The sequence below is a fragment of the Panthera pardus genome, unplaced genomic scaffold (assembly GCF_024362965.1).
Source record: "Panthera pardus isolate Hobbes unplaced genomic scaffold, ASM2436296v1 HiC_scaffold_15, whole genome shotgun sequence".
NCBI classification, from domain to species: domain Eukaryota; kingdom Metazoa; phylum Chordata; class Mammalia; order Carnivora; family Felidae; genus Panthera; species Panthera pardus.
Genome location: NW_026526710.1, coordinates 60,501,143 through 60,528,540, shown reverse-complemented (window position 1 = coordinate 60,528,540; position 27,398 = coordinate 60,501,143). Strand labels below are relative to the sequence as shown.

Sequence of the window (27,398 nt, the reverse complement as noted above, 5' to 3'; positions counted from 1 at the left end):
ACGGATGAATACAGCGGGTCTGAAAATGTGGTCCCTGGAGGAATAGCATCAGTGCCACCTGGCCCTCGTTAGAGACGCCAACTCCTCCCCCACCTCTAACGACGAATCAGGGACTGGGGAAGGGGGGCAGCCATCTGTGTTTTAACAAGCCTTCCAGGTGATCCTGACACTCCCTGAAGTGTGAGAACAGCTGGTTCCTGTGATTCTCAAAGGGCCACATGTAGTCCTGCCTGACTCACCAGGAGAGATGGCTCTGTGTTTAGCTTGACTCATTTTATTAGTTTCTTGGGTCAACGACTAGTATGAAGAACATAGGACGAGTCAAGTTTCTATCCCCCAACATATACATAAGGCAAATGTTTAATATGGCTCAACAGGCTCTCCTGTCCTCACGATAACCCATGAGGAGGGCCCAGGAGGGCTTAATCCATCCAGAGAGAGGAAGCCACCTGCCCTGCTCACACACAGAGAGAGCCGGGGCCCAAACTGGAACCCTTGCCCCAGTTCCTCACACAGTCATATCTTACTGTTTGGGCTGATCCCATGGTTATGAGCGAGCCTCCCTCCGAGGTACAGTATACTCACCGCAGGCAAGAGCCAGCAGGTGGGTTTGCCAGGTCAGTGCCATGAACATCCCCCCCATTGCAATGCAGGCCAGAGAGCTGTTGAAACCCCAGAGTCCAAAGTAGATGTTCTCAAATGGCGCTGAAAGACTGAGTCCTGTTAGGTAAGACAGAAGGAGTCACAGCTGTGGACAAAAGGCAACACGCTCTGGAAGGAGGTTAGGGGTGGGGGAGGCACCAAGGGAGTTCTTGGAAGCAGAGCTCTCAAGAAAGGTCTGGAGCATGGAAGACACCGGAGGGGGTGCAAGCAGCGGGGGAGGTGCTCGATATCCCATTGCCCGTCTCAGGCTTACCTGCTGCTATCCCCAGCAGTGACCCGATGGCAGCGTGCAGGCACATGAGCGGGGAGGAGAGCAGAATGGCGCCCAGGAAAATGCCCCCCGACCACGGGTTATCGCAGCCGTAGATCTGACCGACACCCACAGGCAGGGATTTCAACAGCTGCAAAGCCATTTAGAGAAGGAGGTCATTAAAACAGCTGAACAGACACCTACAAACACATACAAGGCAATGGTAGAGTGGGTTTATCTTGTCTTTTGAGATCAGTGTGACTAATTTTTTTTATTTTTTTAATTAAAAAAATTTTTTTTAATTTTAGAGAGAGAGTACGTGCAAGTGGGGGAGAGGGGCAGAGGGAGGAAGAGAGAATCTTAAGCAGGCTCCACGCTCAGCACGGAGCCTCACGTGGGGCTCCAGCCAAACCCATGACCCCGGGATCAGGACCTGAGCTGAAATCAAGAGCCGGGTGCTCAACCAACTGGGCCACCCAAGTACCATCACCCTACCCCCACCCCCCGCCTTTTTAAAAATTCTCTCTCTTTACAGAGAAACCTCACACTTTTGCTTTATCCCAAAAGATGCACCAGCCCATACCTGCTGCATACTGAGCACACCTTCCTAGAACCCCCTTCACTCTGGGGCTCCGTTGCTGCACTGACACGGTGGCTTTGGCTGCTGATAAGCTCCCTGGTGGAGTCACTGCCTCACAGCTTACACTTCTGTTGCTTTTAACTGTCCATTGGTTCTCAGGCCTAATACATCAGTGCACACTGTGGTCAATAGAAGTACTATTGCTCCCTTGCAATTGGGTTGTTAAGGCCAGAGACCCAGAGTCGGGTTCTCTTATCCATAATTCAGAAGCAATTATCAGCAAGTTCATGAATCAGGACCCTATTGACACTTCTGCTGTTAATGAGAACATGTATTTATTTAAACCAGAATATCCTTAGCTTGTTCCAGTTATAAACAACTGCCAGTCAGTGCAAAAAAACCGCCACAAAAATACATGTAAATGTCATGTAAATTTACATGTAACACATGTAAATTTCTACTTTCTGGCCGAGGCCTGAATTCAGCTCTTGTGTTCACAGAATGGCAGTTTTCGGGAAGGGACAGGGTTTGATTTAAGCTAACAAACGTGAATAGCATTTTATAGCAACACATTTGGTAGGTCCAGGATAGGCATAATTAACCACACTAGGTTCCTTTGTGACCAAGACCATTTACTGAAAGATGCCTTCCCATCTTGCTCCCTCCGTCTTCTCTAGGTCACATGTATACCTTCTGAGGGGCCTTGGGGAAGCAGTGACTCTGACACAGGGGGCTCTGCCTCGGCGCGGGGACTGGGGAACTACCCTCTCCCTTCATGCGTTAGGCTGGAACTAACGCTGGCTTCCAAATGCTGCATCAGTCCTTGCTCAGAGCACGGGACCATACTGTGAGTTTGAGTCTATCCTAAGATGGACCTTAAAATTTCCAGCCCACACTGGATCTTCATGTCTACGCGAAATCATTTCCTGTTTCTCTAGAGCAGGGAACTTGATGCGGGCAAAGACTACTTAGGCTTTCATCTCAGAAGTGGACAGCAGAACTATCCCCTGGGTAGCCCGGGAGGCGGAAGCTGGGTGAGATGGGAAATAAGGGTGCTGATGTTGGGGCGGTAGTTCATAGTGAGAAGAGCAAGACCCTTACCTCCGCGGATCAGCACTATCCAGCAGGACTTCCATGGAGGTGGAATATTCCTTTGTGTGCTGCCCAATACATGTGCCTACTGAGCACCTGAAATGTGGCTAGTGAGGCTAAGAAACTGAATTTTTAATTTTATTTAATTGTAATGAATTTCAAATTTAAATTAAAATAGCCACATGGGGATAATGGCTACTATGTTGGACAGGGACATTTTAGATAGATTACTTAACATTATTTATAATATTTTTCACAGGGGATTCGAATAAACATTTGATTTTCTTTTTGGGTTATTTCCAAATGCTCCTATTTATTTTCTGGGCAAGAATGTACAGAGAAGCCTGCCTGAGCTCTTCACATGTTTTGATCGCTCAGCAAGGAGGACGGCAAATGGGGTTTCATAACCTGATAGTGGGAAAGCCAGTCTTTTTCACATCATAAAAGGTGGTAGTTTTCTTCTGATTTAAAAAAAAGTGTTTTTTAATGTTTATTTATTTTTGAGAGAGAGAGACACACACACAGAGTGTGAGCAGGGGAGGAGCAGAGAGAGAGAGAGAGACACAGAATCCAAAGCAGGCTCCAGGCTCTGAGCTGTCAGCACAGAGCCCGATGCGGGGCTCGAACTCACGAGCTGTGAGATCATGACCTGAGCTGAAGTCAGATGCCCAACTGACTGAGCCACCCAGGCGCCCCTCTTCTGATTTTAAGTGTTCTCTTGTTTTTAATAGTCAAGAAACCTTAAACAGAGTTATTAAATAAACACCAACAGGAAGAGCTGGAATGTGATTTGGGTTAACCAGGTTTTTAACTTATTTTTATTATTATTTTTTAATGTTTATTTTTGAGAGAGAGAGAGAAAGAGAGAGAGAGAGAGAGAGCATAAGCACAAATTGGGGAGGAGCAGAGCAAGAGGGAGACAGAGAATCCCAAGCAGGCTCCACGCTGTCAACACAGAGCTTGATACGGGGGTTGAACTCACAAACTGTATCAGTATCAGCCAAAATCAAGTATCAGATACTTAACCAACTGAGCCACCCAGGCACCCCTGGGTCAACCAGATTTTTTAAAAAGGTGCTCTCTTTGTGCACATCTGTAAAGAGATACATAGAATACATCTTATGATAGCAGTTCTCAAACTCTGGCCTACATCACCGTTATTTGGGAAGCTTGTTAATACAGGCTCCCAGACTCTATTCCCAGAGATTAGGATTTAGGGAGTCTGAGATGGAGCTTGTACTGATATTTAAAAAAGAAAAAAAACAATGATTCTGATGCCTACCAAAGCTTGAGAACCATGAATTATTGTACATATTCTATGAGATCTGCCAAATGAAAAAGCAGAATAGAGAGGTTCTGTAATGAGATCTAATGGAAGGAACAAATTCTTTTGATCAGAGGAGCCAGATCATGGAAGCCTTAACTCCAGGCTGGAGGCCTTGCCTCAAAGGATGGCCCCCAACACACCCACCCAAAGTTTGAAACAGTCTTTGACTCCGACTTTGAAACAGAGCTATACTCTGGAGTGGATTTTAGGAAAAGAGGAGGAAAAGTTAGCTTTGAGCAGTCATTTAAAAGACCCCTTAGAGTGGTGCCTGGGTGGCTCAGTTGGTTAAGTGTCTGACTCTTGACTTTGGCTCAGGTCATGGTCTCACAGTTTGTGGGTTTGAGCTCCATGTTGGGCTCTGCACTGACAGTGGGGAGCCTGCTTAGGGTTCTCTCTCTCTCTCTCTCTCTCTCTCTCTCCCTCTCTCTGCCCCTCCCCCACTCTCTTTCTTTCAAAATAAATAAATAAACATTAAAAAAAAAACCTTTAGAACAGGGGTGCCTGGGTGGCTCAGTTGGTTGAGTGTCCAACTTCAGCTCAGGTCATGATCTCGTGGTCTCTGAGTTTGAGGCCCACATCAGGCTCTGTGCTGACAGCTCAGAGCCTTGAGCTTACTTCAGATTCTGTGTCTCCCTCTCTCTCTCTGCCCCTTCCCTGCTCATGCTCTGTCTCTCTCTCAAATATAAACATTAAAAAAAAAATTAAAAAAAAATCCCCAAACCTCAGAACAAAGAAAAAAGAGACAAAAAACAAAAAACCCAGAAAACAAAAAACCCGATGCTTGAATACAGAGAGCAAAATGGTGGTTACCAGAGGGAGGTGAGTGGGGAGACGGGTGAAGTAGGCGGAAGGAATTAAGAGTACTCTTATCCTGATCAGCACTGAGTAATGTATAGAATTGCTGAATCATTATATTGTACACCTGAAACTAATATAACACTGTATGTTAACTATACTTCAATAACAATAATACACAAACCCTTAGAGCCCAAAGCTTTGGAGCAGGACAAATGGTTCAGAGGGCAAGATGAAGGCAGCAAGGCCACCCTAGAGCTGAGTCTCCATAAGGCTCTGATGCCTTAGCCAGGAGGACACAGAGTCTTCCAGAGCCAGGCAGGAATGTGAGAAGACTGTGTACCTTACCTGCAGGGCACTGAGGTCAGTCCAGGTGACATTGGGAACCTCGGTTATAGGTTTGAACAGTTTGCCTGGGAAGAACGGATTGTAATGTCCCGTGGCCGAAAGGTACATTGACAACGCCATGTTGAAGGGCAGGGTGAAGACGGGGAGGTCCCATTTGCAGAACAAGGAGTTCAGTGCGCTTGAGAAAACTGGACTAATGACAACAGCAACAACCACAGAACAGAATGGAAGAACGTGCATGTGACAAGTCAGTTGACACTGAATCTCTACACCATGGAGGGGCTTTGTCTTCTGGGCAAATATGTCCCTAAAGTACTATTTCAACAAACTTTTCATGGCGGGGGGGGGGGGGGTGAGCGGGGTGGGGGGAAGATAACCGAAAAACCAAAACGAAACAAAAAAATAAACACACGTGGAATAAACCCTGTCAGAGAATAATTCTTACACAAGGTCAAAAATGAATGCTTTGCTTACTTGGTTTTGAAAAATTATATTCTGGGGTTTCTCACAGTGACTTATGAAATCCAGATTTTAGAAATACTTTTGAAGTATTTTAGACATGAAGTAATATACTATCTACACAGTTAAAGCCCCTGTGTAACCCACTTGATCATATGCCCCTCCCTCCCCACCAGAGGCGACCACCATCTTGAATTTCTAGATCATCTTCGTGTTTACTATATCTGTTTTTGAAGAAGAGAAACAATTGTCCAAGGGAGGATATAAGGTGGTGTGGGCTTGGAGGAAGAAGATTGGGATGGAGGATCGGGCAGCAGCTTTAGCAGTTGGTGACCTTTGGCAAGGAACTACTCCTCCATTTCCTTGTCTGTAGCCTGGGGGACTGGATTAGATTAGATGGTCTCTGGGCCTCTTTTGTGCTCTCCCGTGTTGGCCCATCACTAAGGTCAAGAGCTCCAGGTTATGGGAAAGGGTGCGGGGAGCACTGCAGGGGACAACTTCCGTCCTCCAGCCAGTTCTTCAGAACTGGTCAGAAATTACTTCCTGGACAGGTTGGCTCTACCAGCAAGTTCTCTCCCACACACCTGTGGTTGAAGCCAGGGTGGGTGGCCCGGCAGACACTGTCCTTAGTGGGCCACACTTCTCATTTGTGTGGTTATCAGTGTTTTATATCCTAAATACGTCATAATAAGAAGGAAATGTTTGCTTCCAACAAAGGGGGGAGGAGGTTTAAGGAACTAGTGTGAAGGATTGAAGGATTTAGGTTTAAAAAAAAAGGAACTGAATTCAGTAAATAAATTTTTTGAAGGTAGCAGGGACAGGTGGGTAGGGAGAGTTCATATAGGCACACATACAGAGTGGTTCTCAAAGTGTAGTTCCTGGATCAGCCACATCACCAGGCAACTAGTTAGAGATGCAAATCTTTAGGCTCCATCCCACACATACATATTTATATATATAATATAATATTTATATATATAATATAATATATAATAACATTTACCATTTTAACCATTTTAAAGGGTGCGGTTCACTTGCATTAAGCACATTCACATTGTTGTGTAACCATCCTTATTGTCCATTCATACAACATTTTCCATCTTGCAAAACTGAAACTCTGTACCCATTGAACACTCACTCCCCATTCTCTCTTGGCCCTATACATGTTTTTTTTAAGGCATTTTGAAAACCAGGTATAACTTACCAAGTCATGGACATAGCAGACACAGGGAATAACAGCCACCAGAAATAGTTGCCCTTGGCTGAAAAGACAGCCATGAGGATTCCCACCAGGGTGCCGTTGTAGCCCTGCAGCCCGGCTGCAATTGCTGACCTGCGGGCAAGAGGCACAGCATGGACATTGGAAAGTTGTTATTTCTTCTGTATCATTAAGGGCCTCTGACCTGCATCATTAAGGGCCTCAGAGCTCTTATGTGAAACTTCCCTAATTCTGACATTCTTGGTAAGAGGTGTAAGATCGTCAAATTGTAAATTCACTTCTGTAGTGTCTGTGACCTTATAAACATTAATCTTCCAGCTCAGCATACATTTTCATCTTCCTGCACCTCCCTTTGGTCGTCTCCAAATATCCATTTTCAAGTTATTGCAATGAAAAACAATTACCTTTCCTGGGCAGGGTACTCCATTTATGTGCACATTTAGCACCGAATTCTTTATGCTTCTCAGCATATCACCTCACTTCTGAAGGTTGTCCTATTGGCAATTTTCTACTCCTGACCCAAATGGTTCCCGTTTCATAATTGAGGGCACTAGAAGCCCTAAGTGAGAAATAGAACAGCTTCTACAGAATAAGCCCCAAGGCTGACAAGCCAGGCCCCCTAGGGCTCTAAGAGCTGACATCTCACACCACGAAGGGCTGAGTTAAAGGATGAAGTCATTGGGCCACCGGGTGCGAAGATGGTGGAGTGAGTATGTGAGGTTAGGTGCAAGGTCTGAAGGAGGGTGACACAGCCAGAGGCCACACTACAGGTGTCGTTTGGGTGGTGTGAGAGCTTCAGCGGGGGCAGGAGGTACCAGTGCAACAGCAAGGTGGTGTCGCTTACACTCACCTGGGTGAGAGCATGAGAGGAGGGACTCTCTGTCCAATGTCCTTGGTCTCCCCTAACTAATCTATCAGGACAGGTAGAAAGTGATGGGCTTTGTACTGGTTTAACCCCGGAAGTGATACTGTCTTCTAGAATGTGGGACTATACATGAGGACGGTGGACAGCTATGCAAAAACTCATCTTCTAATAAGGGACTTGGAGACTTGATGCTTGACTGCCATTGCTTTAATGGCAACGTCTGCAAGTTGCAGAACGCCATACTTAAGGCAGCAGGAAGATGTGAATTCGCTTAACACAGGATTGCCATTTTAATGCGGTCCTTGGGGACTGAAGAGAGTAATAGAGATTTGAAAATCAACACGTGTAAATATGGCTTGATTTTTAAATAACACCTGATAAGGAAAATGTGTCATTTTCCACTTGAACAAAACAATGAAGGAATAGTTGATATGGCGCAGTCTTGGACCACACCTCCATGCTGAATGGACTGTTTCCTGATGTGCGTTGGAATAGGACTGAACGTAAGCTATGGAGAACAAATCGGGCTCTTTGGACCTGATGGGAGAGTGGAACTCTTTCTGATTCTCTTTCTGGTTAGCTCCTTAGGTAATTTATGGTAAGTGTTATAAGAGCTGAGTTATTACAATGACCATCCACTGGTGCTTATGCATTGATCCTGGACATCTAGAAGACCAGTGGCCTCCCTGATAAAACTAGAAAGTCAGGAGCTGTCTTCTCTCATTGTAGAAGTCAGCTTATCACTTCTTCAATGACAGATCAATTTATAAAGTACATGCTATTTTTGAGTCGAGTATGAGATCGAGCCCTGAGTTGGGCTCTTTGCTGCCAGCATGCAGCCTGCTTGGGATTCTCTCTCTCTCCTTCTCTCTCTGCTCCTCCCCCACTTGCCTGCTCTTTCTTTCTCTCTCTCTCTCAAAATAAATAAGTAACTTAAAAATGTATGTGCTATTTTTAACCTAACACGTAGTTGAGAAAACACACAAACACTTCGTAAGTCAGAACTTACTAACTTGGAATTTGTGATTATTCATCTTTCTAGAAACTGAGCTAACCTTTACACTGTCTATAAAGAATGAATTTGCTAAACTAAGCATGGAAACAAGATATAATGGAATTAGTGGAATTTTTTAAGCCATCAAGACTTTTTTTTTTTAATTTTTTTTTTTTTTAGTTTGTTTATTTTTGGCAGAAACAGCATGCGAGCATGAGCTGGGGAGGGGCAGAGAGAGAGAGGGAGACACAGAATCCGAAGCAGGCTCCAGGCTCTGAGCCGTCAGCACAGAGCCTGACACAGGGCTCGAACTCACGAACTGTGAGATCATGACCTGAGCTGAAGTTGGACACTTAACCGACTGAGCCACCCAGGTGCCCCCCCCCCCTTTTTTTTTAAATTTTAAGCCATCAAGACTTTTTAAGAACTCATGCCCAAACAAAATGCTCATGATAAATAATTGATTAATCACTAAAGAAGAATGATTTAGTGAATGATGAAAGAGAAATAATAAGGGATATAGATGATCCCTTGATGTCTGACTCAAGACAAATGTAGAGTTCTGTGGAATAAAGGTAGGTTTTCTGGGAAGAGTGGGACTTTATCACTGGTTCCCAAAGTCGCTGGTTGGCTCCTGTGTTCTCAGAAGCAAGACGAGCAGGCTTGAATGGACACGCCTACCTGTCCTGAGCAAGTAACAGGGCCGTCAGGGTAGAGACCACTGTTCCCACACAGCCATTGAGAGCCCACCAGGGATTCTGGACGAGGAGCCCCACCAGAATCAGGATTCCGCTGATGGGGTTGCTGACGAACACCACTTGGGATATGCCCCGAAGAACCCAATCTACGAACTGGAGCACCTGTGGTTTGTCTGGAAGAGATGAGATATGCAGAGCTAAGGAATTGACAAGGCAAGATTCTCTTTTCCATGCCTAGTGCCCACCCTGAGTAAAATCAACACCCCTTCTGAGAAAGGTGAACTAAGTTTTGATATTCCTGGAAGCTTTTTCCCTCTGAGTCATTTCCCTTTTAGTGGCACTCAGATCCCTGAAACCCTTCTGTTTCTTTATGCTCCACCCACACTGCCCCTATTAGAATCTCCACTGCAGAAAGCACAGAATGCACTTATTTACCATGCTCAGTGGTAAAGACTCTTAAGTCAAAGAAATGAATTACCAATAATAAAACTTCAGTCTTTAAGTGCTGAAATTATGGGATGGAACCAGGTGCCTTCCTCTATTATGAACAGGGCCCTGATCCTGACCACTATCTCCATAAAAAAGCAAAACATTGGAAGGGGCTTGCTGGTTAGAAGATAAAAAGTTAGGGGTGTCTGGCTTGCTCAGTCAGTAGAGCATGTGACTCTTGATCTTGGGGTTGTAAGTTTGAACCCCATGTTGGGTATAGAGATTAGTTAAAAATAAAATCTTAAAAAAAACGAAAAGTTAAAAACTGGAGAGGAGAGGAATAGTTAAAAGTCAAGGGAATATAACTAAAGATATGAGTACAAGAACCCCACGCTACCTATCCCATCAACCCAAGGGATGGAAGCATAAATACCTTTAAGCCAGCTGGCAAATTCTTTCATATCACCGGTGACGTAGCCAAGTGCCTTGGGGAGGCGTCTTCTTCTTGGACTTGGTAAAACCTGATTTTCACCCTGGTCCATTTTAGCCATAGTGGGGCTATTCTCCATGGATAGCTCTTCCTCTGGCTCCTTCAGGAAAGGACAGAACTCATAAACATCCTAAGCCAGAGCACTCGAGACTGGCCAGCATCGGGCCTGCGTACAGTAGCCACAGAGGATGAGTTTAAAAGCACTTCATTTAGACCATGACATCCCAGCGGACTAAGAAAGCATCGATTTCCTCCTGAAACACTGTCGTGGCGAGCATTGTCCACGTCCAAATCCCATAGTACTTTTTCATCACTGCCTTTAATGCTACCATGAGAAGGTTCTGGCCTTGAATTTCGTAAGTCCATTTCTAGTTCAACAAATATTCGTTGAGCACCTACCTCCTGCTCTCAAGGAGCTCAGTCTAATGGGAAAGACTGAAAAATAGTTAATTTCAACATACTGAGTCAACTAATAATATAGAAAGAGCTAAGACCAAGTACTGAAGCTTCATGCTGTCAGTTAAAGAGCCAAACGTCAGGTTACAAAATGGTGCTCACTAATGCAGACCAAACAGCTACTTCCCGAGATAAGAAGACTTTTTTTTAAAAATTAAGTTTAAAATTTTAATTCCAGCATGGTTAACATACAGTGTTATATTAGTTTCAGGGGTACAATATTGATTCAACAATTTTATACATTACTCAGTACTCATCATGGTAAGTGTACTCTTAATCTCCTTCACCTATTTCCTCCATCCCCCCACCTCCCCTCCCCTCTGGTAACCATCACTTTGTTCTCCTTAGTTATGACTCTGCTTTTGGTTTGTCTCTTTTTCTTTCTGTTGTTCGTTTATTCTGTTTCTTACAATCCACATTTGAGGGAAATCATATGGTATTTGTCTTTCTCTGACTGTCTCATTTCACTTAGCATTAACTCCATCCATGTTGTTACAAATGGCAAGATTCCATTCTTTTTTATGGCTGAATAATATTCCATTGTACATCACATCACATCTTTTTTATGGTCAAATAATATTTCATTTTATATTATATAAAATATATACAATAATGGAATATTATTCAGCCACAAAAAAGATCATTCATATATAAAAAATATATATGAATATTACTATCATTGATGGACCATATATTCCATTATATTGACACCGGGGCTGTTTCCATAATTTGGCTATCGTAAATAATACTACAATAAATATAGGGGTACATGTATCCTTTCAAGTTCGTGTTTTTTTATTCTTTGGGTAAGTCCCAAGTAGTGCAATTACTGGATCATAGAGTAGTTCTGTTTTTAATTTTTTGAGGAACATCCATACTATCTTCCACAGTCACTGCACCAGTTTGCATTTTCAGCAACAGTGCGTGAGGGTTCCTCTTCATCCACGTCTTCACCAATACTTGCTGCTTCTTCTGTTTTTGATCGTAGTTATTCTAATGGGTGTGAGGTGGTATCTTATGTGGTTTTGATTTGCATTTCCTTGATGATTAGTGGTGTTGAACATCTTTTCATGTGTCTGCTGGCCATCAGTATGTGTTCTTTGGAGAAATGTCTGTTCATGTCTTCTGCCCATTTTTAATGGGATTATTTGTTTTTTGGGGTTTGAGTTCTATTACTTCTTTATATATTTTAGATACTACCCTTTTATCAGCTATGTCATGTGCAAATATCGTCTCCCATTCATCAGGCTGCCTTTTAGTTTTGTTGGTTGTTCCCTTTGCTGTGCAGAAGCTTTTTATTTTGATGTAGTCCCAATAGTTTATTTAGGCTTTTATTTCCCTTGCTTCAGGAGACATTAGAAATGTCCATGTCAGAGAAATTACTGCCTGTGCTTTATTCTAGGATTTTTATGGTTTCAGGTCTCATGTTTAGGTCTTTAATCCATTTTGACTTTATTTTTCTGTATTGTGTAAGCAAGCGATCCAGTTTCATTCTTTGGCATGTAGTTGTCCAGGTTTCCCAGCAACATTTATTGAAGAGACTTTTTCCCATGGCATATTCTTGGCTCTTTTGTTGATGATTAATTGACCATATAACTGCGGGTTTGTTTCTAGGCTTTCTATTGTGTTCTATTGGTTTATGTGTCTGTTTTTGTGCCAGTACCATACTGTTTTGATTATTACAGCTTTGTAGTCATCTGGAACTGTGATACCTCCAGCTTTGTTTTTCTTTTTCAAGATTCTTTTGGCTCTTTGGGGTCTCGTGTGGTTCCATACAAATTTTAGTATTATTTGTCATAGTTCTGTGAAGAATGTTGTTGGTATTTTGATACTGATTGCATTAAATCTATAGACTGCTTTGGGTAGTATGGACATTTTAACAATATTTGTTCTTCCAAACTATGAATTTGGAATATCTTGCCATTTGTTTGTGTCGTCTTCAATTTCTTTCATCAATGTTTTATAGTTTTCAGGGTACAAGTCTTTCACCTCCTTGGTTAGGCTGATTTCTAGGTATTTTATTATTTTTGGTGCAGTTGTAAATAGGATTGCTTTCTTAATTTTTCTTTCTCTTGTTTCATTATTGGTGTATAGAAATGCAGCAGATTTCTATACATTGATTTTGTATTCTGGGATCTTACTGAATTCAATGATCAGTTCTAGTAGTTTGGTAGAGTCTTTAAGGTTTTCTATTTATAGCATTATGTCATCTGCGAATAGTGACAGTTTTACTTCTTCCTTACCAGTTTGGATGCCTTTTATTTCTTTTTGTAGTCTGATTCCTGTGGCTAGGACTTCCAGTACTATGTTGAATGAAAGTGGTGAGAGTGGGGGTGCCTAGGTGGCCCAGTCGGTTAAGCATCTGACTTGATTTTAGCTCAGGTCATGATCTCATGCTTGTTTGAGACCCTCACTGGGCTCCATACTGACAGTGCAGAGCCTGCTTGGCATTCTCTCTCTCTCTCTCTCTCTCTCTCTCTCTGTCCTTTCTTTACTCCTCCCCTGCTTACACTCTCTCTTTAAATAAATAAACTTTAAAAAAAAAGTGGTGAGGGGTTCCTGGGTGGCTCAGTCGGTTGGGTGTCCGACTTTGGCTCAGGTCATGATCTTACAGTTTGTGAGTTCGAGCCCCACCTTGGGCTCTGAGCTGTCAAGAGCCTGGAGCCTGCTTCGGATTCTGTGTCTCCCTCTCTCTCTCTGTTCCTCTCCCGCTCTCACTCTCTCTATCTCTTAAAAATAAATAAACATTAAAAAAAAGCTGTGAGAATGGATATCCTTGTCTTATTTCTGATCTTAGGGGGAAATTCTCAAGTTTTCACCATTAAGTATGATGCTAGCTGTGTGGTTTTTATATGCTGCCTTTATTCTGTTGAGGTATGTTCTCTCTAAATCTACTTTATTAAGACTTTTCTTTATCATAATTGGATGCTGTCCTTTGTTAAATGCTTTTCCTGCACTTATTGAAAGGATTATATGGTTTTTATCCTTTCTCTTATTGATATGATATATCATGTTGATTAATTTGCAAATATTGCACTTGCATCCCAGGAATAAATCCCATTTGATCATGGTGAATTATTTTTTTAATGTATTGGTGGATTTGGCTTGCTAATATTTTGTTGAGGAATTTTGCATCCATGTTCATCAGAGATATTGGCCTGTAGTTTGTTTTTTGTAGTTTCTTTATCTGGTTTTGGTATCAGGGTAATACTGGCCTCGTAGAATGAATATGAAAGTTTTCCTTCTTCTATTTTTTGGAATAGCTTGAGAATAATAGGTATTAAGCTTTTCTTTAAATGTTTGGTAGAATTAGACTGTGAAGCCATCTGGTACTGGACTTTTGTTCGTTGGGAGTTTTTGATTACTGATTCAGTTTTATTGTTGATAATCAGTTTGTTCAAATTTTCTATCTCTTCCTGAATCAGTTTTTGGAGGTTATATGTTTCTAGGAGTTTATCTATTTCTTCTAGGTTGTCCAGTTTCTTGGCATATAATTTTTCATAATATTCTCTTACCATCCTTTGTATTTCCACAATGTCACTTGTTATTTCTCCTCTTTCGTGATATTGTTTATTTTAATTATCTCTTTCCCTCTCTCTCTCTCTCTCTTTCTCTCTCTCTCTTTCTTGATGAGTCTGACTAAAGGTTTATCAATTTTGTTGATCCTTTCAAAGAACCAGCTCCTGGTTTCATCAATCTGTTCTATTGTTTTTAAAATTTCTATATAATTTATTTTTGCACTAATCTTTATTATTTCCTTCCTTCTTCTGATTTGGGTTTCTTGTTATTTTTCTAGCTTCTTTAGGTGTAATGTTAGGTTCCTTATTTGAGATATTTCTTGCTTCTTGATTTAGGCCTGTGTTGCTATATGACGTCCCTCTTAGAACCACGTTTGCATCCCAAAGACTTTGGATCATTGTGTTTTCATTTTCTTCCTTTCTTTTGTGTGTGTGTTTTCATTTTCATTTGTCTCCATGAATTTTTTGATTTATTCTTTGATTTCTTGGTTGACCCATTCGTTGTTGGATAACATGTTATCCAACCTCCATGTATTTTGTTCCTTCCAGATTTTTTTCTTGTGGTTGATCTGTAGTTTCATAGTGTTGTGGTCAGAAAAAAGGCATGGTATGACTTCAGTCTTTTTGAATTTATTGAGACTTGTGGCCTAACGTGATCTATTCTGGAGAATGTTTCATGTGCGCTTGAAGAGAATGTGTATTCTGCTGTTTTAGGATGGAATGTTCTCACTGTATCTCTTAAATCCATACGGTCTAATGTGTCATTCAAAGACACTGTTTCCTTATTGATTTATTATTTGGATGATCTGTCCATTGATGTTAAGTGGGATGTTAAAGTCCCTTACTATTATTGTATTACTACTGATTATTTTCCTTATGTTTGCTATTAACTTTTTCAAGTATTTGGGTGCTTTCATGTTGGATGCATAAATATTTACACTTGTTCTATCTTGCTGGATTGTTCCCCTTATTATTATGTAGTTTATTTCTTTGTCTCTTGTTACCATCTTTGTTTTAAAGTCTACTTTGGGGGCGCCCCGGTGGCTTGGTCAGTTAAGCGTCCGACTTCGGCTCAGGTCATGATCTCACGGTCCGTGAGTTCGAGCCCCGCGTCGGGCTCTGTGCTGACAGCTCAGAGTCTGGAGCCTGTTTCAGATTCTGTGTCTCCCTCTCTCTCTGCCCCTCCTCTGTTCATGCTCTGCCTCTGTCTCAAAAATAAATAAACGTTAAAAAAAAAAATTTAAAAAAAAAGTCTACTTTGTCTGATTTGAGTATTGCTATCCTGGCTTTCTTTTTGTATTCATTTGCATGATAAATGCTTCTCCATCCCTTTATTTTCTGCCTGTATGTGTCTCTAGATCTGAAATGAATCTCTTGCAGGCAGCATCTAGATGGGTCTTTTTTTTTTTAAATCCATTCTGCCACCCTATGTCTTTTGATTGGAGCAGTCAGTCCATTTACACTCAAGATAATTATTAATGGGTATGTATTTATTGCCATTTTGTTACTTTTTTATGGTTGTTTTTGTGGTTTTTCTCTTTCCCTTTTTTCTCTTGCTCTCTTCTCTCATGATTAGTTGATTTCTTTAGTTTTATACTTGAATTCCTTTCTCTTTAATTTTTGCATATCTATTACTGGTTTTTGATTTGTGATTATCATTCAGTTTGTATATAACATTTTCTGCATTTGGCAGTCTATATTAAGTTGATGGTCACTTAAGTTTGAACCTCTTCTTTATTCCACTTGCCCTTATATTTAGGTATATGGTGTCATACTTTACATCCTTTTATTTTGTGAGTACTTTGACTGATTTTTGCAGATACACTTTTTTTTTTCACTGCTTTTGTGTTTCCTACTTTCCTTACTCTTACTTGTGGTCTTTGCTTTTTACTCAAAAAGTCTCCTATCTTAACATTTCTTCTAGGGCTGGTTTAGTGTTCGTGAATTTCTTTAGCTTCTGTTTGTCTGGGAAGCTCTTTATCTCTCCTATTCTGAATGATAACCTTGCTGGATAGAGTGTTCTTGGCTGCAGATTTTTTTCCTTTCAGCATTTTGAATATATAATGCCATTCCCTTTAGGCCAGCAAAGTTTCTGCTGAAAAAATCAGCTGATAGCCTTATGGGACTTCCCTTGTATACGTTTTCTTTTCTCTTGGTGCTTTTAAAATTCTATCACTACTTTTTGCCATTTTAATTACTATGTGTCTTGGTGGGAACCTCCTTGGGTTGATTTTGTTGGAGGCTCTCTGTGCCTCCTGAGTCTGAATTTCTGTTTCCTTCTCCAAATTTGGGAATTTTTCAGCTATTATTTCTTCAAATAAATTTTCCGCCCCCCCCCCTTACTTTCTCTTCTTCTGAATCCCTATAATGCAAATGTTATTACCCTTGATGGTGTCACTAAGTTCTATAAGTCTATTCTCATTTTGTATAATTTTTTCCCCTCTTACTTGCTTAGCTTGATTGCTTTCCTTTCCTCTGTCCTCTAGGTCACTGATTTGTTCTGCTTCCTCTAGTCTGCTATTTATTCCAACTGGTGTATTTTTAATTTCATTTATTGTGTTCTTCATCTCTGTTTGGTTCTTTTTTTATCATCACTGAGTGTCTCACTGTTGTCCCTCACTCTTTCCTCCAGTCCAGTGAGTATCTTTATGATCATTTCTTTAAATTCTTTATCGGACATATTACTTATCTCCATTTAGCTTAGATCTCTTGCTGTGATTTTGTCCTGTTCTTTCATTTGGGACATATTCCTCTGTCTCCTCATTTTGTCTGTCTCGGCATCTGTTTCTCTGTGTTAGGAAAGTCAGATATGTCTCCTGCACTGGAGAGTAATGGCCTTATGAAGAGGTCCTGTAGTGCCCTGCAGTGCAGCGTCCCTTGTTCACCAGGACCTGGTGCTCCAGGGGTGTCTTCTAAGTGTGCTGCGTGCATCCAGCTTTTGTGACTGAGCTGATTTCTCCTTCAGTCCGGTCGTCTGCAGCGACTTTCTTTGCCCGTTGTGGGCAGGGTTTGGTCCGTGTGGTGTTAGTGGACCAGTCTGAGGACGCCTGGGGCTTGAGTTGAGTCAGACCAGGCATTTGCCAGAGATGCGGTAGCACCCATCTGCAGGGTGCTCTCCCCGTGCTGTCCACTGAGAAGCTTTTGTTGGTGGGCAGGGCCTGTAGTCAGACAGATGTCTTCCCCCAGCCCACTGCTGGGGCTGTAGTCTCACTGGTGTGTGTGGTTATCTTTCCCTTTCCCCGGGGCAGGAGTCACTTTGGAGTGGTGGTCAGGAGGGAGTCCACCACCTGTCCTGTCGGGCCTGCTTGTACTCTGCCAGGCCTGTGGCACTGCCCTGAATGGGCTCCAGCCAAAAGGGGCCCTGCAGCATTGGGGCTGAGGCAGGTGTGTCTGCAGGGGATGGATCAGCGGGGGAGCTGCTTTAGCAAGTTAGGTAGCTACTGCAAGCGCCCCTCTGGTCCCTGCAGGTGGTGGTGTGTTTATGCTGGGGGGCACGGGAGGGAAGCTCCTTCGTGCCTGGAGGGTCTCCCAGTGATCTCTGTCCCTCCAGGATGTGCTCTGAGACGAGTAGATAACTCTTTCTCCTGCATGTCCCAGGCGTTTTTCAAACTGCTGCGTCTCTGCTGTGCCTCCACAGGGCTGTTGTGCAGTCTCTTTAAGCACAGGGCCTCAGTTTCCTCTCTCCTGCTCTGCTCTCCTAGTGCCAAGTCTGCTGATTTTAAAGTTTCAGATTTTAAGTCCTGCTCATTGTGAGAACTCATGAAATTCAGTCCCTCTGGTTTTCAAAGCCAAATGTTATGGGGATTTGTCTTCCCTGTGTGGGCTCCCTGGTCCAGGGGTGTGTTTCTGTCCTCTCTCTGTGCCCTGGACTCCCTCATGACCATGGACCAACCTGCGGGTTCGTTTAGCTCCTGACCGTGTCTTTGCCCTTTCTACCCTCTTCCATGTGGCTTCTTCTTTACATTTAGCTGTGGTGTTTGTTTCTGCCAGTCTTCGGGTGGTTTCTGGGTTATTTACATTGAAGTGAGTGTTAGCTAGGTGTATCCATGGGACAGGGTGGGCTTAGGGCCTTCCTACTCCACCACCTTTCCTAGAAGTCCCAAGCAGCCTTGTAAAATTAAGTTTTTATTTTATACACACAAAAAAATTGAAAATTGCTGGAGATTTTAAGGTTTGAAAGGGCAGAATTGTTTACAAAACAGTCTGTATGCGTTGACACAGCCTAAGTAAAGCCCCTCATAGACACTCTCCAACTCAAAGATTGCTTGAATATGTCCCCACATCGGGCAACTGCCTCAGACATTCTTTGTTTTGGGGATTTGTTATTTAAATGTTGAAAAACAGACAAGGATAATATTCCACAAAGTATAGACACTGGAAAAGGTAAAAAGGAACCAAGCTATTGAAAACCAAAGAGTTGTAATCTAGGAATTGTAAAACATAAGAACGTACGAGGCATGATTATAGTCAGCGTGCCTCGGGAAAATGCTAATATGACCGTGGCTTGTGTTCACTACGAGGCTCTTCCCTTCTCATGATAACTATATGATAGGAAAGCACCAGCATCACCAGAATGGTACCCACCAGACAACAATGAAGTTTTCATCGTGCCAACGATAGAAACAAATGAAGAATACCAATGAGGTAATCCCAGAGATAGGCAAAGAGAGAAAGACAATGGCAAGACCACCGTGAGCATGCAAGAAATGCCAAGAGCACAGCCAGGTGAGCAGGGAGTAGGAAAACATCAAAACTCTCAGATCCCAGAAGGCACAAGTGGAATGTTGAAGCCACAGGCATATAAGACATGTAATACCCCAAATCTATGCAGATAAACCAGCTCATCTTCTCCCTGTGGCCAGGGTGTGCATAAGGGGTTCTCATAGTTATTTTTGACCCCATCACTGTTGCATTTACCATAGCCAACAAACACCTATCAAAAGATAATAAAGTTACGCCTTTTCAAAATTTTTATTTTTTGCAATCCTGTCTAGTTTTGGCTTCTGTTAATTCCAGTACAGAAATCAATGTGGGTCACTGATTTTTTTATTGAGTAACCATTACACTTCAATTCCATTCTTTCACTGCCCAACTAACTGCTCCACTTTTAAACAATGGCTGGCCATTAATCATTACGCAAAACAGAAGCTATTTATGCAACGAATTCTAGAGCAAGCTCATTTCGTCTTGGCAAAATAGTGTTAGACACCAGCATTTGTGAGATTTCCAATGAACCTTGGCATTAAGAAATTCTTAAATTGAAAATTGCTGGAGGAGGTCAGGAATCAAAACTTTGCCTATATGGAGCTCAGCTGGCCCCAGAGTTAAACATGGAAAACTATTCAAATTCTAAGCAATTATGAAAAATTATCTTTTATTTTATAATCTAAGTGATAGCTATCATTTATTTTCATATATCTTTCTCTTTAAATCTTATAACTGACCGTATTGTTCAGTAAGTAACTTCCTCAGCTCTAGTGACCCACGTGCAAAGCTAGACCGATCTGTGAGAGGCATCAGGATTTGTCCCAGGCAACGTCAAGGACCTCAGACACAATTGCTTCGAGTTTCTGTAATTGAGGAAGTCAGTTTCTACAGAGGCAGCACTGAATGAAAACATTACAAGTTTTCCATCAACTACAGGAACAATTAAACGTATAGGTTATTCCAGAGTGAACAAATTCATGTTCTTGAAATTTCTGGCGTCTATTTATTTATTTAAAAAACACCACCACCTCAGAGATTTTGGAGATAACAGATGCCAGACTCGATATTCTAACTGGCCAGACGTGATTGAGAACCTGCATGGCCTGAGCTCCCTGCGGAGCCACCCAACGTTAAAGCCTGGGTTATTTTTTGTCTAAATCCACAGTCATAGAAGGCTTATTGTGATTTATGTCTCCAGTACCCACATGTTGGGATGAGTTGTTGGGGTACCATGCCCTGGAGACAGGGCTCCTCTCCCGAGTTAAGCAGACAGGTGCTGCTGTGGCACCCCCACCCCACACCAGGAACCATGCGTTCTAAACTACTAAACACTTCCAGAACCCCTTGAATCTTGACAACTTGCTCCAGAACTCAGGCACGAGCGCTGGTCATGAGAAACCAGTAACTTCAAGGTTGTAGTTCACCTTAGAATTCTATCACGCTTGACTATTTGCAGGTCTTGGGGGGAACTTTAATAATTCCAATCGGGAAGAGAATGCAGCAGGGAACCTCTACTGATACTCAGATTTCTTAAATCTAAGTAGGTCATGAAATTTAACTAAAAAGACAAGAAAATGAAAGGAAGAAGCTCTAATTAAGTAGAAGCAGGGTAAGATTAAACCCCAGACTACTTTGTTTCCTCGCTTTTCCACTGTTACCAAAACTCATTAGTCAGCATCTAACCCAAGATGAGCACCATGTGACTTCTCGGCCATGACTCTTGTGTATGCCACTGAGCTCAAGCCACACCACTCAGCAGAGCATGAGGACCCCACTTCCCAGGCTGTGTTCAGAAAAGACACACCAGAGTGTGGAGGGCAGGCCCCCACGTTCCTGGAGACGGAGGCTGCAAAGAGGGATCATACCTGTTCCGGCGGCCCACGCTCCTGGGCCAAGCTGTGCCAGGAAGAGCCTCCGCGCGAAGCCTCACCAACCTTAAGTCCAAAAGAGTCTTTCCAAAGAGGACCACAAGGGGCATCACCAGGGCCGCCAACCAAAGACTGTCCATTCATCCTTCCTTTCTCTCCATACTTGACAGAGGGCAAAAAGACGTGAATCAGAAGGATGAGGACGTGAAATGCAGGGTGGTAGGAGGCAGGAGGTGCCCAGTGGGTTTCTGGGGAGCAGAGCTGTGGCCCCAGATGGAGACTGCCAGCAGAGAAGGCACACTTCTCCATCAACAAGAAGAGACAATGAGCTGACTACAGACATGGAATGTTCACTTTACTTTGTTTAAAATAAAAGGAAAAAATGATGTCAAACCACCCTGCACAGAGACCACTGCACAGACTTTGTTCTGCTGTGTTTCTCTGCTAGCGGGAGGTTGGTAGATCTGAAGCCTGTCTAGAAGGAGGCGGGGGCTTTAGGCTGGGACATGCATCAGGCAAACTGTTAGGGCTCCATCTTGGGGACCAATGCCAATGTAACAATTTCCCTCAGCCTTGTTCTTTACAAACAGGAGAAGAAGGCATGGGGGTGGGCTCTATTTTCTGTAGTAAGATATGAGCCACACTTTTAATGCACAGCAAGAGCCCCGTCTCAGAGACTGCTAAGTGGCATTTTTTTTTCTTGTATCAAAATGAGATTTGTTAAATATTGGATATCATCTTGTTAATAACAAACAATCCTTAGTTGAATTCAACAAGCGTGGCAACTCTTCCTAAGTTTTATTTATTTATTTATTTTTAAAAGTTTATTTTATTTATTTTGAGAGAGAGAGCGGGGGAGGGTCAGAGAAAGGGACAGAGAGAGAATCCTAAGCAGGCTCTGCACTAAGAGTGCAGAGCCTGATGCGGGGCTCAAACTCACGAACTATGAGATCATGACCTGGTCTGAAGTTGGACACTTAACCGACTGAGCCACCCAGGTGCCCCTCTAAGTTTTATTTTAAAAAAGAAAACTTCCATTCCATTCAGGGATATCATTCTTCCTTCAGAAGTTCCAGAAAAGTTGCCTGTGTGTGGTAGTTTTTTTCACCTTTATTTTAATTTTTACTTTCCTCTACCAGCTTGCTTTGAAAAAGCCACACTTGTGAAAAATGTTACTGACATGTCTTAGAAAAAATTGTGTGTGTAGGGGTTTATCCGTGGTTAAACTATCTGGTTAGTTAAGTACCAAACAGAAGTGTCTGTGGGTTGCATTATGCATTTTTTTTGTTTGATAAAGAACGACATTATGAAAAACCAATCGCAGGGCTCTCATCTTACCTATGGTTTAAAAAGAAGGAGAGAAGAAAATAGAAGAGACAAGTAGGGACTGTCACATTCCCTCAGTGTCGGTGTTTACCCCTCTGGCCCCTGTATGGCTCCTGCCTGTCCCCTGTCACCCAAATCACACACATCTAAGAGGACAATATCCTTGAGCTCAACATCAGTATTTTCTTAGAGCCACGAGAGAAAAATATGAGAGCTGGGTGAGGTCGTAAGGAGCACGTAGTTCGAGCCTTCATTTTATAGAAGAGAAAACTGAGGTTCAGAGTGGGGACCATCAGAGTTTACTCGGCAGAGTCAGCCTCGTGCAATACGGAAGCTGTGGTGGTTTTTTGTCTTCCTGGAGCCAGGCACAGTAATGCCACCCGAGAGTCTATTCAAGTCAACAAACAGTGAAGGAGCCCCTCTTCAAAGAGGAGGTCTGCAGAGTGCTTAGGGATGCAGCGCACACAGGCTGCGTTCATGGCCACCTTGAAATAACCCTGGGGTGGGGGTGGGGGCCAACAACAACCAAGGGCCCAGCCACCCCCATTCTCACCCCACGCCCTTGCTGGAAACAGTGACTCTCCTGACAAACAGACATGACCCTGTACCTCAAAGAGAGCCTCGTTCTTTTCTATCACTGACACATCCTCACAACATCTGAGGAATATTCTGGAAGCTGCACCTGTTGAGCTTTCCAGCGGGAGTCAGAAAGCGCTTGTCATAACCCAAATCACCAGTGAAATGAAGCAGTACTTACTCCAATACAAGACAATATCAGGATTTCAATTCAACCAACACTCCTTATTTTAGTCTATGAAATAAAACTCATTCTGTTGCCAGGGTATATTAGAAATCTCTGTAATTGGAGAGATCCGAAAGTCTTTAATTTTCTATGGCTCCAGTATCACTTTAAAAAAAACAATGCAAAATTTTGGGTACAGACATAGAAGAAAACATTTAAACATTCATGCTCTATCACAAAGAGAACGAAAGCATTGACACTTATTTGGTACTTACAATAATCCTGATTTTAGGTAGCTTTTGGTCTGAAGTGGTAGGAGGTGCTCGGTGTTCTTTAAAGCTGTTATCAGAAACAAAGAAAATGCTGTCAGGTATTCTTGTCTCCTGAGGAAAACACTTCTGTCCTCAGAAGGCACCACTCCTAGAAGCCTTGAGGTCTGAATTCCACACCAGAAAATGCAGCAGCAAAGAAGCTGTGAGATCTATGGTTGCAGTGTGGCCACTGGGCTCTCCGATGGGCCAGCACACTCCCGTCAGCATGACGGCACAGGCAGAGAGGTGCACAGAGCCAGAGTTGGGAAGAGCCGTTCCTAGCACCCCACTTTTTTTTGAGTCAAAATGATAGGTTTCCAACTTCACTCAGTTATTTCAAGAACACGCTCGAAACTCCTATAGAGCATTGATGAACCCAGAGTCATTCGGCAGGTGCAGTGGACTGCTTGCCCAAACCCCGCTTGCACATGGAACTCAGGTGCTCCTTCTACCCTGCTTTGGAAACCATGAGCAAAGACATTGCTTCCAGGCTTCCAGGAAGAAGCCCGCAGCCTCGGTGAGTTGCTTTCTAGACTGCCAGGACTCGGACTTGGCTGCTTCTACTCAGTTGCAACCATCTGATATGTATTTCTTCATTAAAGAGAAGAAAAGGGCGAAAAGCAACAATTAGGAGTAAGAAGACGAACCGGCAGCAAGGAGCAGTTGGAAGTGAATAGAAACGAGGAGGAGGAGGGTACTCACACTCCACGGGCTTCCTGGTGGCAGAAGGCACTGGCTGATAGAGCCCTGCTGGGCTCCACTGAGAGGGAGGTGCTCAGGAGGAGATAGCACTGGGAGGAGGCACCTAACAGTTTTATACTCAAACTGGCTCTGCACCCCCCGCCCCCCGCCCCTGCACTTGGCTTTCTCCTCCCACTTCGAGCCCCAGGGCCAAAGCATTGCGGAGGACCAGTCCCCTGTCTTGTACCTGATGTCTCTCTCTCTCTCTCTCTCTCTCTCCCCCTCCCCCCCACCTCTCTGCTGTTTCTCTCCCTCCTCCTCCCTCCCTCTCTCTTCCTCTCTCTCACTGTCTCTCTGCTGATGTTTCTCTCTCTTCCCTTCCCTCCCTCGCTCCCTCCCTCCCTTCCTCCCTGTCCCTCTCTGTCTCTCTCTGCTAATGTTTCTCTCTGTGTGTGTCTCTCCTCTGTCTGTCTCTTGTTTCTCTCTCTCTGTGTCTCCCTCTCTGTCTCTCTCTGCTGATGTTTCTCTTTCCTCTCTGCTGATGTCTCTCTCTCTCTCTGTCTCCCCCTCTGGCCTTGATTTGGTGCCATCTCTGTGCGGTGCTCCAAGATCCGTGCCCAGGGATAATCCTGCAACTTCGTCTTTTCCCTCTTGCTTTAGCTCCTGCCCTCACCCTGAAATATTTCGGGGAATGTTTGTAACTAAAAAAGATCAACATAGTGTCTCTGAAAACTAGAAACTGAGGGTCAGGTTGCTATACTGTAGGCTCCTGTGCTACGTGACTGCTCCCGGTGGAATTTTCTCTTAGACACCACGCAGCTTCTGCACAGGTGTAGGAATCCAGCAAAGTCCCGAGGGGTGTGGTGTGAGGGTGGGGAGGGCAAGGGGCATGCAATTCATTTTCTGGAAACCAACCTGCCCTTTTCCCCGGTTAGGAAGAACCAAAAATAAAAGTTCCCTGGAATGTCCTTTTTTCCAGGTGTGGATCCCAGGACAAACTCTGCTGCCTTTTAATAGGATGCAAACATTCCATAGCAGAGAAATCTAAAATTCAAGTGAAAAATCCATTTCTTCCCCCATCCTTCTTAAACTTCAGTTTTTGGGGCTTTCTCTGTTATGGCAGGAATCTAACTAACTCAGGTGCACTTCATGGAGCACGGAATTAAAAACAAAAACAAAAACAAAAAACCAGACAACCCCCAGAAAGCCCTGCACATGTCATGATGTTTCTGTCTTCTGGGCCTCTGGCCTCCTGTTGGAGCTGAAGGGCTTGTCAGAGGTCCTCGAGGCAGCTGCGACTCTCTGGCTCCTCCCACTGGACACCCACGAAACCACAGGTCTCCCTTTGTGGGCAGCCCCCACTCCTACCTGCTGCAGCTCAGGGTGTGTGTGTGTGTGTGTGTGTGTGTGTGTGTGTATGTGTGTGTGCGTGCCTGTGTGTGTGTGTGTGCTCATGCCTCTGTGTGTGTGTGTGTGTGTGTGTGTGTGTGTGTGTGTCTGAGGTCTAGGAGAAGACCAGAGGTCCAGGTTCATGATTACAGTTCTGAGCTTCAGAGAAATCTGCCTCCAACATTTTGTGGTAGGAAAATAAGGAGAAAATAAGCTCCTGATTTACCCTGAAAGGGAAAAATGAATGTCAAGAGGACAGTCAGAGGGCCTGGAATGGGAATGAAAGGAATCACACTAGTTTCTAGAAGTTCCTCATGCAAATGGAACATAAATCCTTCCCTCACAGTAATAATAACGATCGCGGTAAGAAGTAAGAGTGGTGGGAGTGGTTGAGAATCACTCCGTGTGCTGGGCACTGTGCTAATCACTTCATTCTAATTCCCATCAGCCATTTAAACATTGTAAGAGTCTGGGGCGCCTGGGTGGCTCAGTTGGTTGAGCATCAGACTTCGGCTCAGGTCTTACACCTCATGGTTCATGAGTTTGAACCCCACATCAGGCTTGTTGGGCTTGCTGCTGTCAGCACAGACCCTGCTTCAAAGATCCTCGTTAACCCTCTCTTTTTGTCCCTCTCCCACACGTGCTCTCTCTCTCTCTCTCTCAAAAATAAACATTAGGGGCACCTGGGTGGCTCAGTTGGTTGGTTAAGCATCTGACGCGTCCAACTTCAGCTCGGGCCATGATCTCGCAGTATGTGAGTTTGAGCCCCACATTGGGCTCTGCGGACAGCTCAGAGCCTGGAGCCTGCTTCGGATTCTGTCTCCCTCTTTCTCTGCCCCTTCCTTACTTGTACGCTCTCTCTCTCTCTCTCAAAAATAAATAAACATTTAAAAAAATTGCAAAAAACCCATGAGTTAAATGCCATTATCCCCATTTTGCAGATGAGGAAACAGAGGCTCACAGGGTTTAAATAACTCATCCAAAGTCTAACACCAAAGTTTGTACTTTGATGTACTTCAGCACCATCCAATATTTCCAACTGCTGCCCATGGTTTGCTTTTCACTAATTCACTGATTAACTTCGTGAACGTGGCCATCAACACATCGATCCTAATCCTGAAGCTGCCTCCACACAGCACCCATGCAGCCTTCTGCCTCAGTGGCCTTGGTCAGAATTGAGTCCCAAATCTTCTTGGCAGGACCACCTTCCTCATCCCTCCCCATCCTCTTCCCCACTTCCTGTAAAGTCACACCTAAAGTACCGCTTGCAAAATGCAGCCTTGCTATGTGGTGTGTACAACAGGCAGTGTGCCCATGTGGGCTTCTGGGTCAGGCAGACCTGAGTTCGAATCCTCGCTTCGTCAGTTCCTAGATGTTTTACCTTAGATACGTGCGCACCCCTTTATGAAACTGAGATTCCTCACTAAAAAGGTCGTGATGGGTTTTGGCAAGGATAATTGGTAAAGCTCTGTGCCTGACCCGTGGAGGTGCCGCCATTCCGACGCCTCCCTGTCTCCATAGAGGTTGGGTTGTCCTTGAGCTTTCCAGAAAGGTCCCTCCTCCCAGCTTGGACACGGGGAAAATCTTCCCGGCTGTGACACCGGAAGGGGCAGAGTTATGAGAGTGGAGACCGCTGTTCAGCAACAACTCAGGGATAGGTGGCTGGCTGACGAGGCTCCCCGAGTTTTTGTCATGCAAGATCCCAAGGCGCAAGTGTCTACTGTCACCCAGGAGCTTTGCAGAGAACCCCCTGAGCAGGAGAGCAGAGGGACGATTGGGCACCCAATGGGTGCAAACCTGGGTTCTTAGGTGCTTTTCAACCCTCGTTGCAGAATTTGATGCCTTTTTCTCAGTTCTTTCTCCAGCATCTCCTGCTATCACTTACGGCATATCTTTGGCTGAGTGTTTAAGCCCAGACATTGCTTTTCTTTTCTCACCTGCCCTGAGTCCCCCCGCCAGTTCCCCCTTGTGTGCGCCCCTCTCCTCCACCGGCTCTCTGAACCCATCTGCCAGCCCTCGGTCTGGCTCTATCACAACCGAATGTATGCAGAGTTTTCCCTCCTCTGAATGTCTCCATAGAATTTCTGCCCCTAGAAAGTTCTCTCTCTCCTCTCCCCACTTGCTCTGCCCAAACCCTCACACCCCACTTTCTTTCTTCCTCTATTTGGATTTCGTAGCAGACTCCTGTCCA

At 43.8% G+C, this 27,398-nt stretch overlaps 1 protein-coding gene across 7 annotated transcripts in view; it reads right to left on the bottom strand.

Moving 5' to 3' along the window:
• The window catches only part of LOC109275778 (urea transporter 1), a 53,153-nt gene that overhangs the window by 8,920 nt on the left and 16,835 nt on the right, over positions 1 to 27,398 (bottom strand). For 2 of the 7 annotated variants that reach the window (XM_053902655.1, XM_053902654.1), the window contains exons 2-9: positions 23,102 to 23,165; positions 20,756 to 20,920; positions 10,153 to 10,309; positions 9,274 to 9,463; positions 6,719 to 6,847; positions 5,056 to 5,248; positions 917 to 1,064; positions 586 to 720 (exon numbers count right to left, since the gene is read on the bottom strand). In XM_053902655.1, the coding sequence (XP_053758630.1) occupies positions 586 to 720; positions 917 to 1,064; positions 5,056 to 5,248; positions 6,719 to 6,847; positions 9,274 to 9,463; positions 10,153 to 10,309; positions 20,756 to 20,902 (1,099 nt within the window). In that variant the 5' untranslated portion in view covers positions 20,903 to 20,920; positions 23,102 to 23,165. Of the gene's footprint in view, positions 1 to 585; positions 721 to 916; positions 1,065 to 5,055; positions 5,249 to 6,718; positions 6,848 to 9,273; positions 9,464 to 10,152; positions 10,310 to 20,755; positions 20,921 to 23,101; positions 23,729 to 23,839; positions 23,973 to 27,398 lie in introns of those variants that run through there. The other 5 variants (XM_019464168.2, XM_053902653.1, XM_019464169.2 and 2 more) reach the window with 5 other exon arrangements.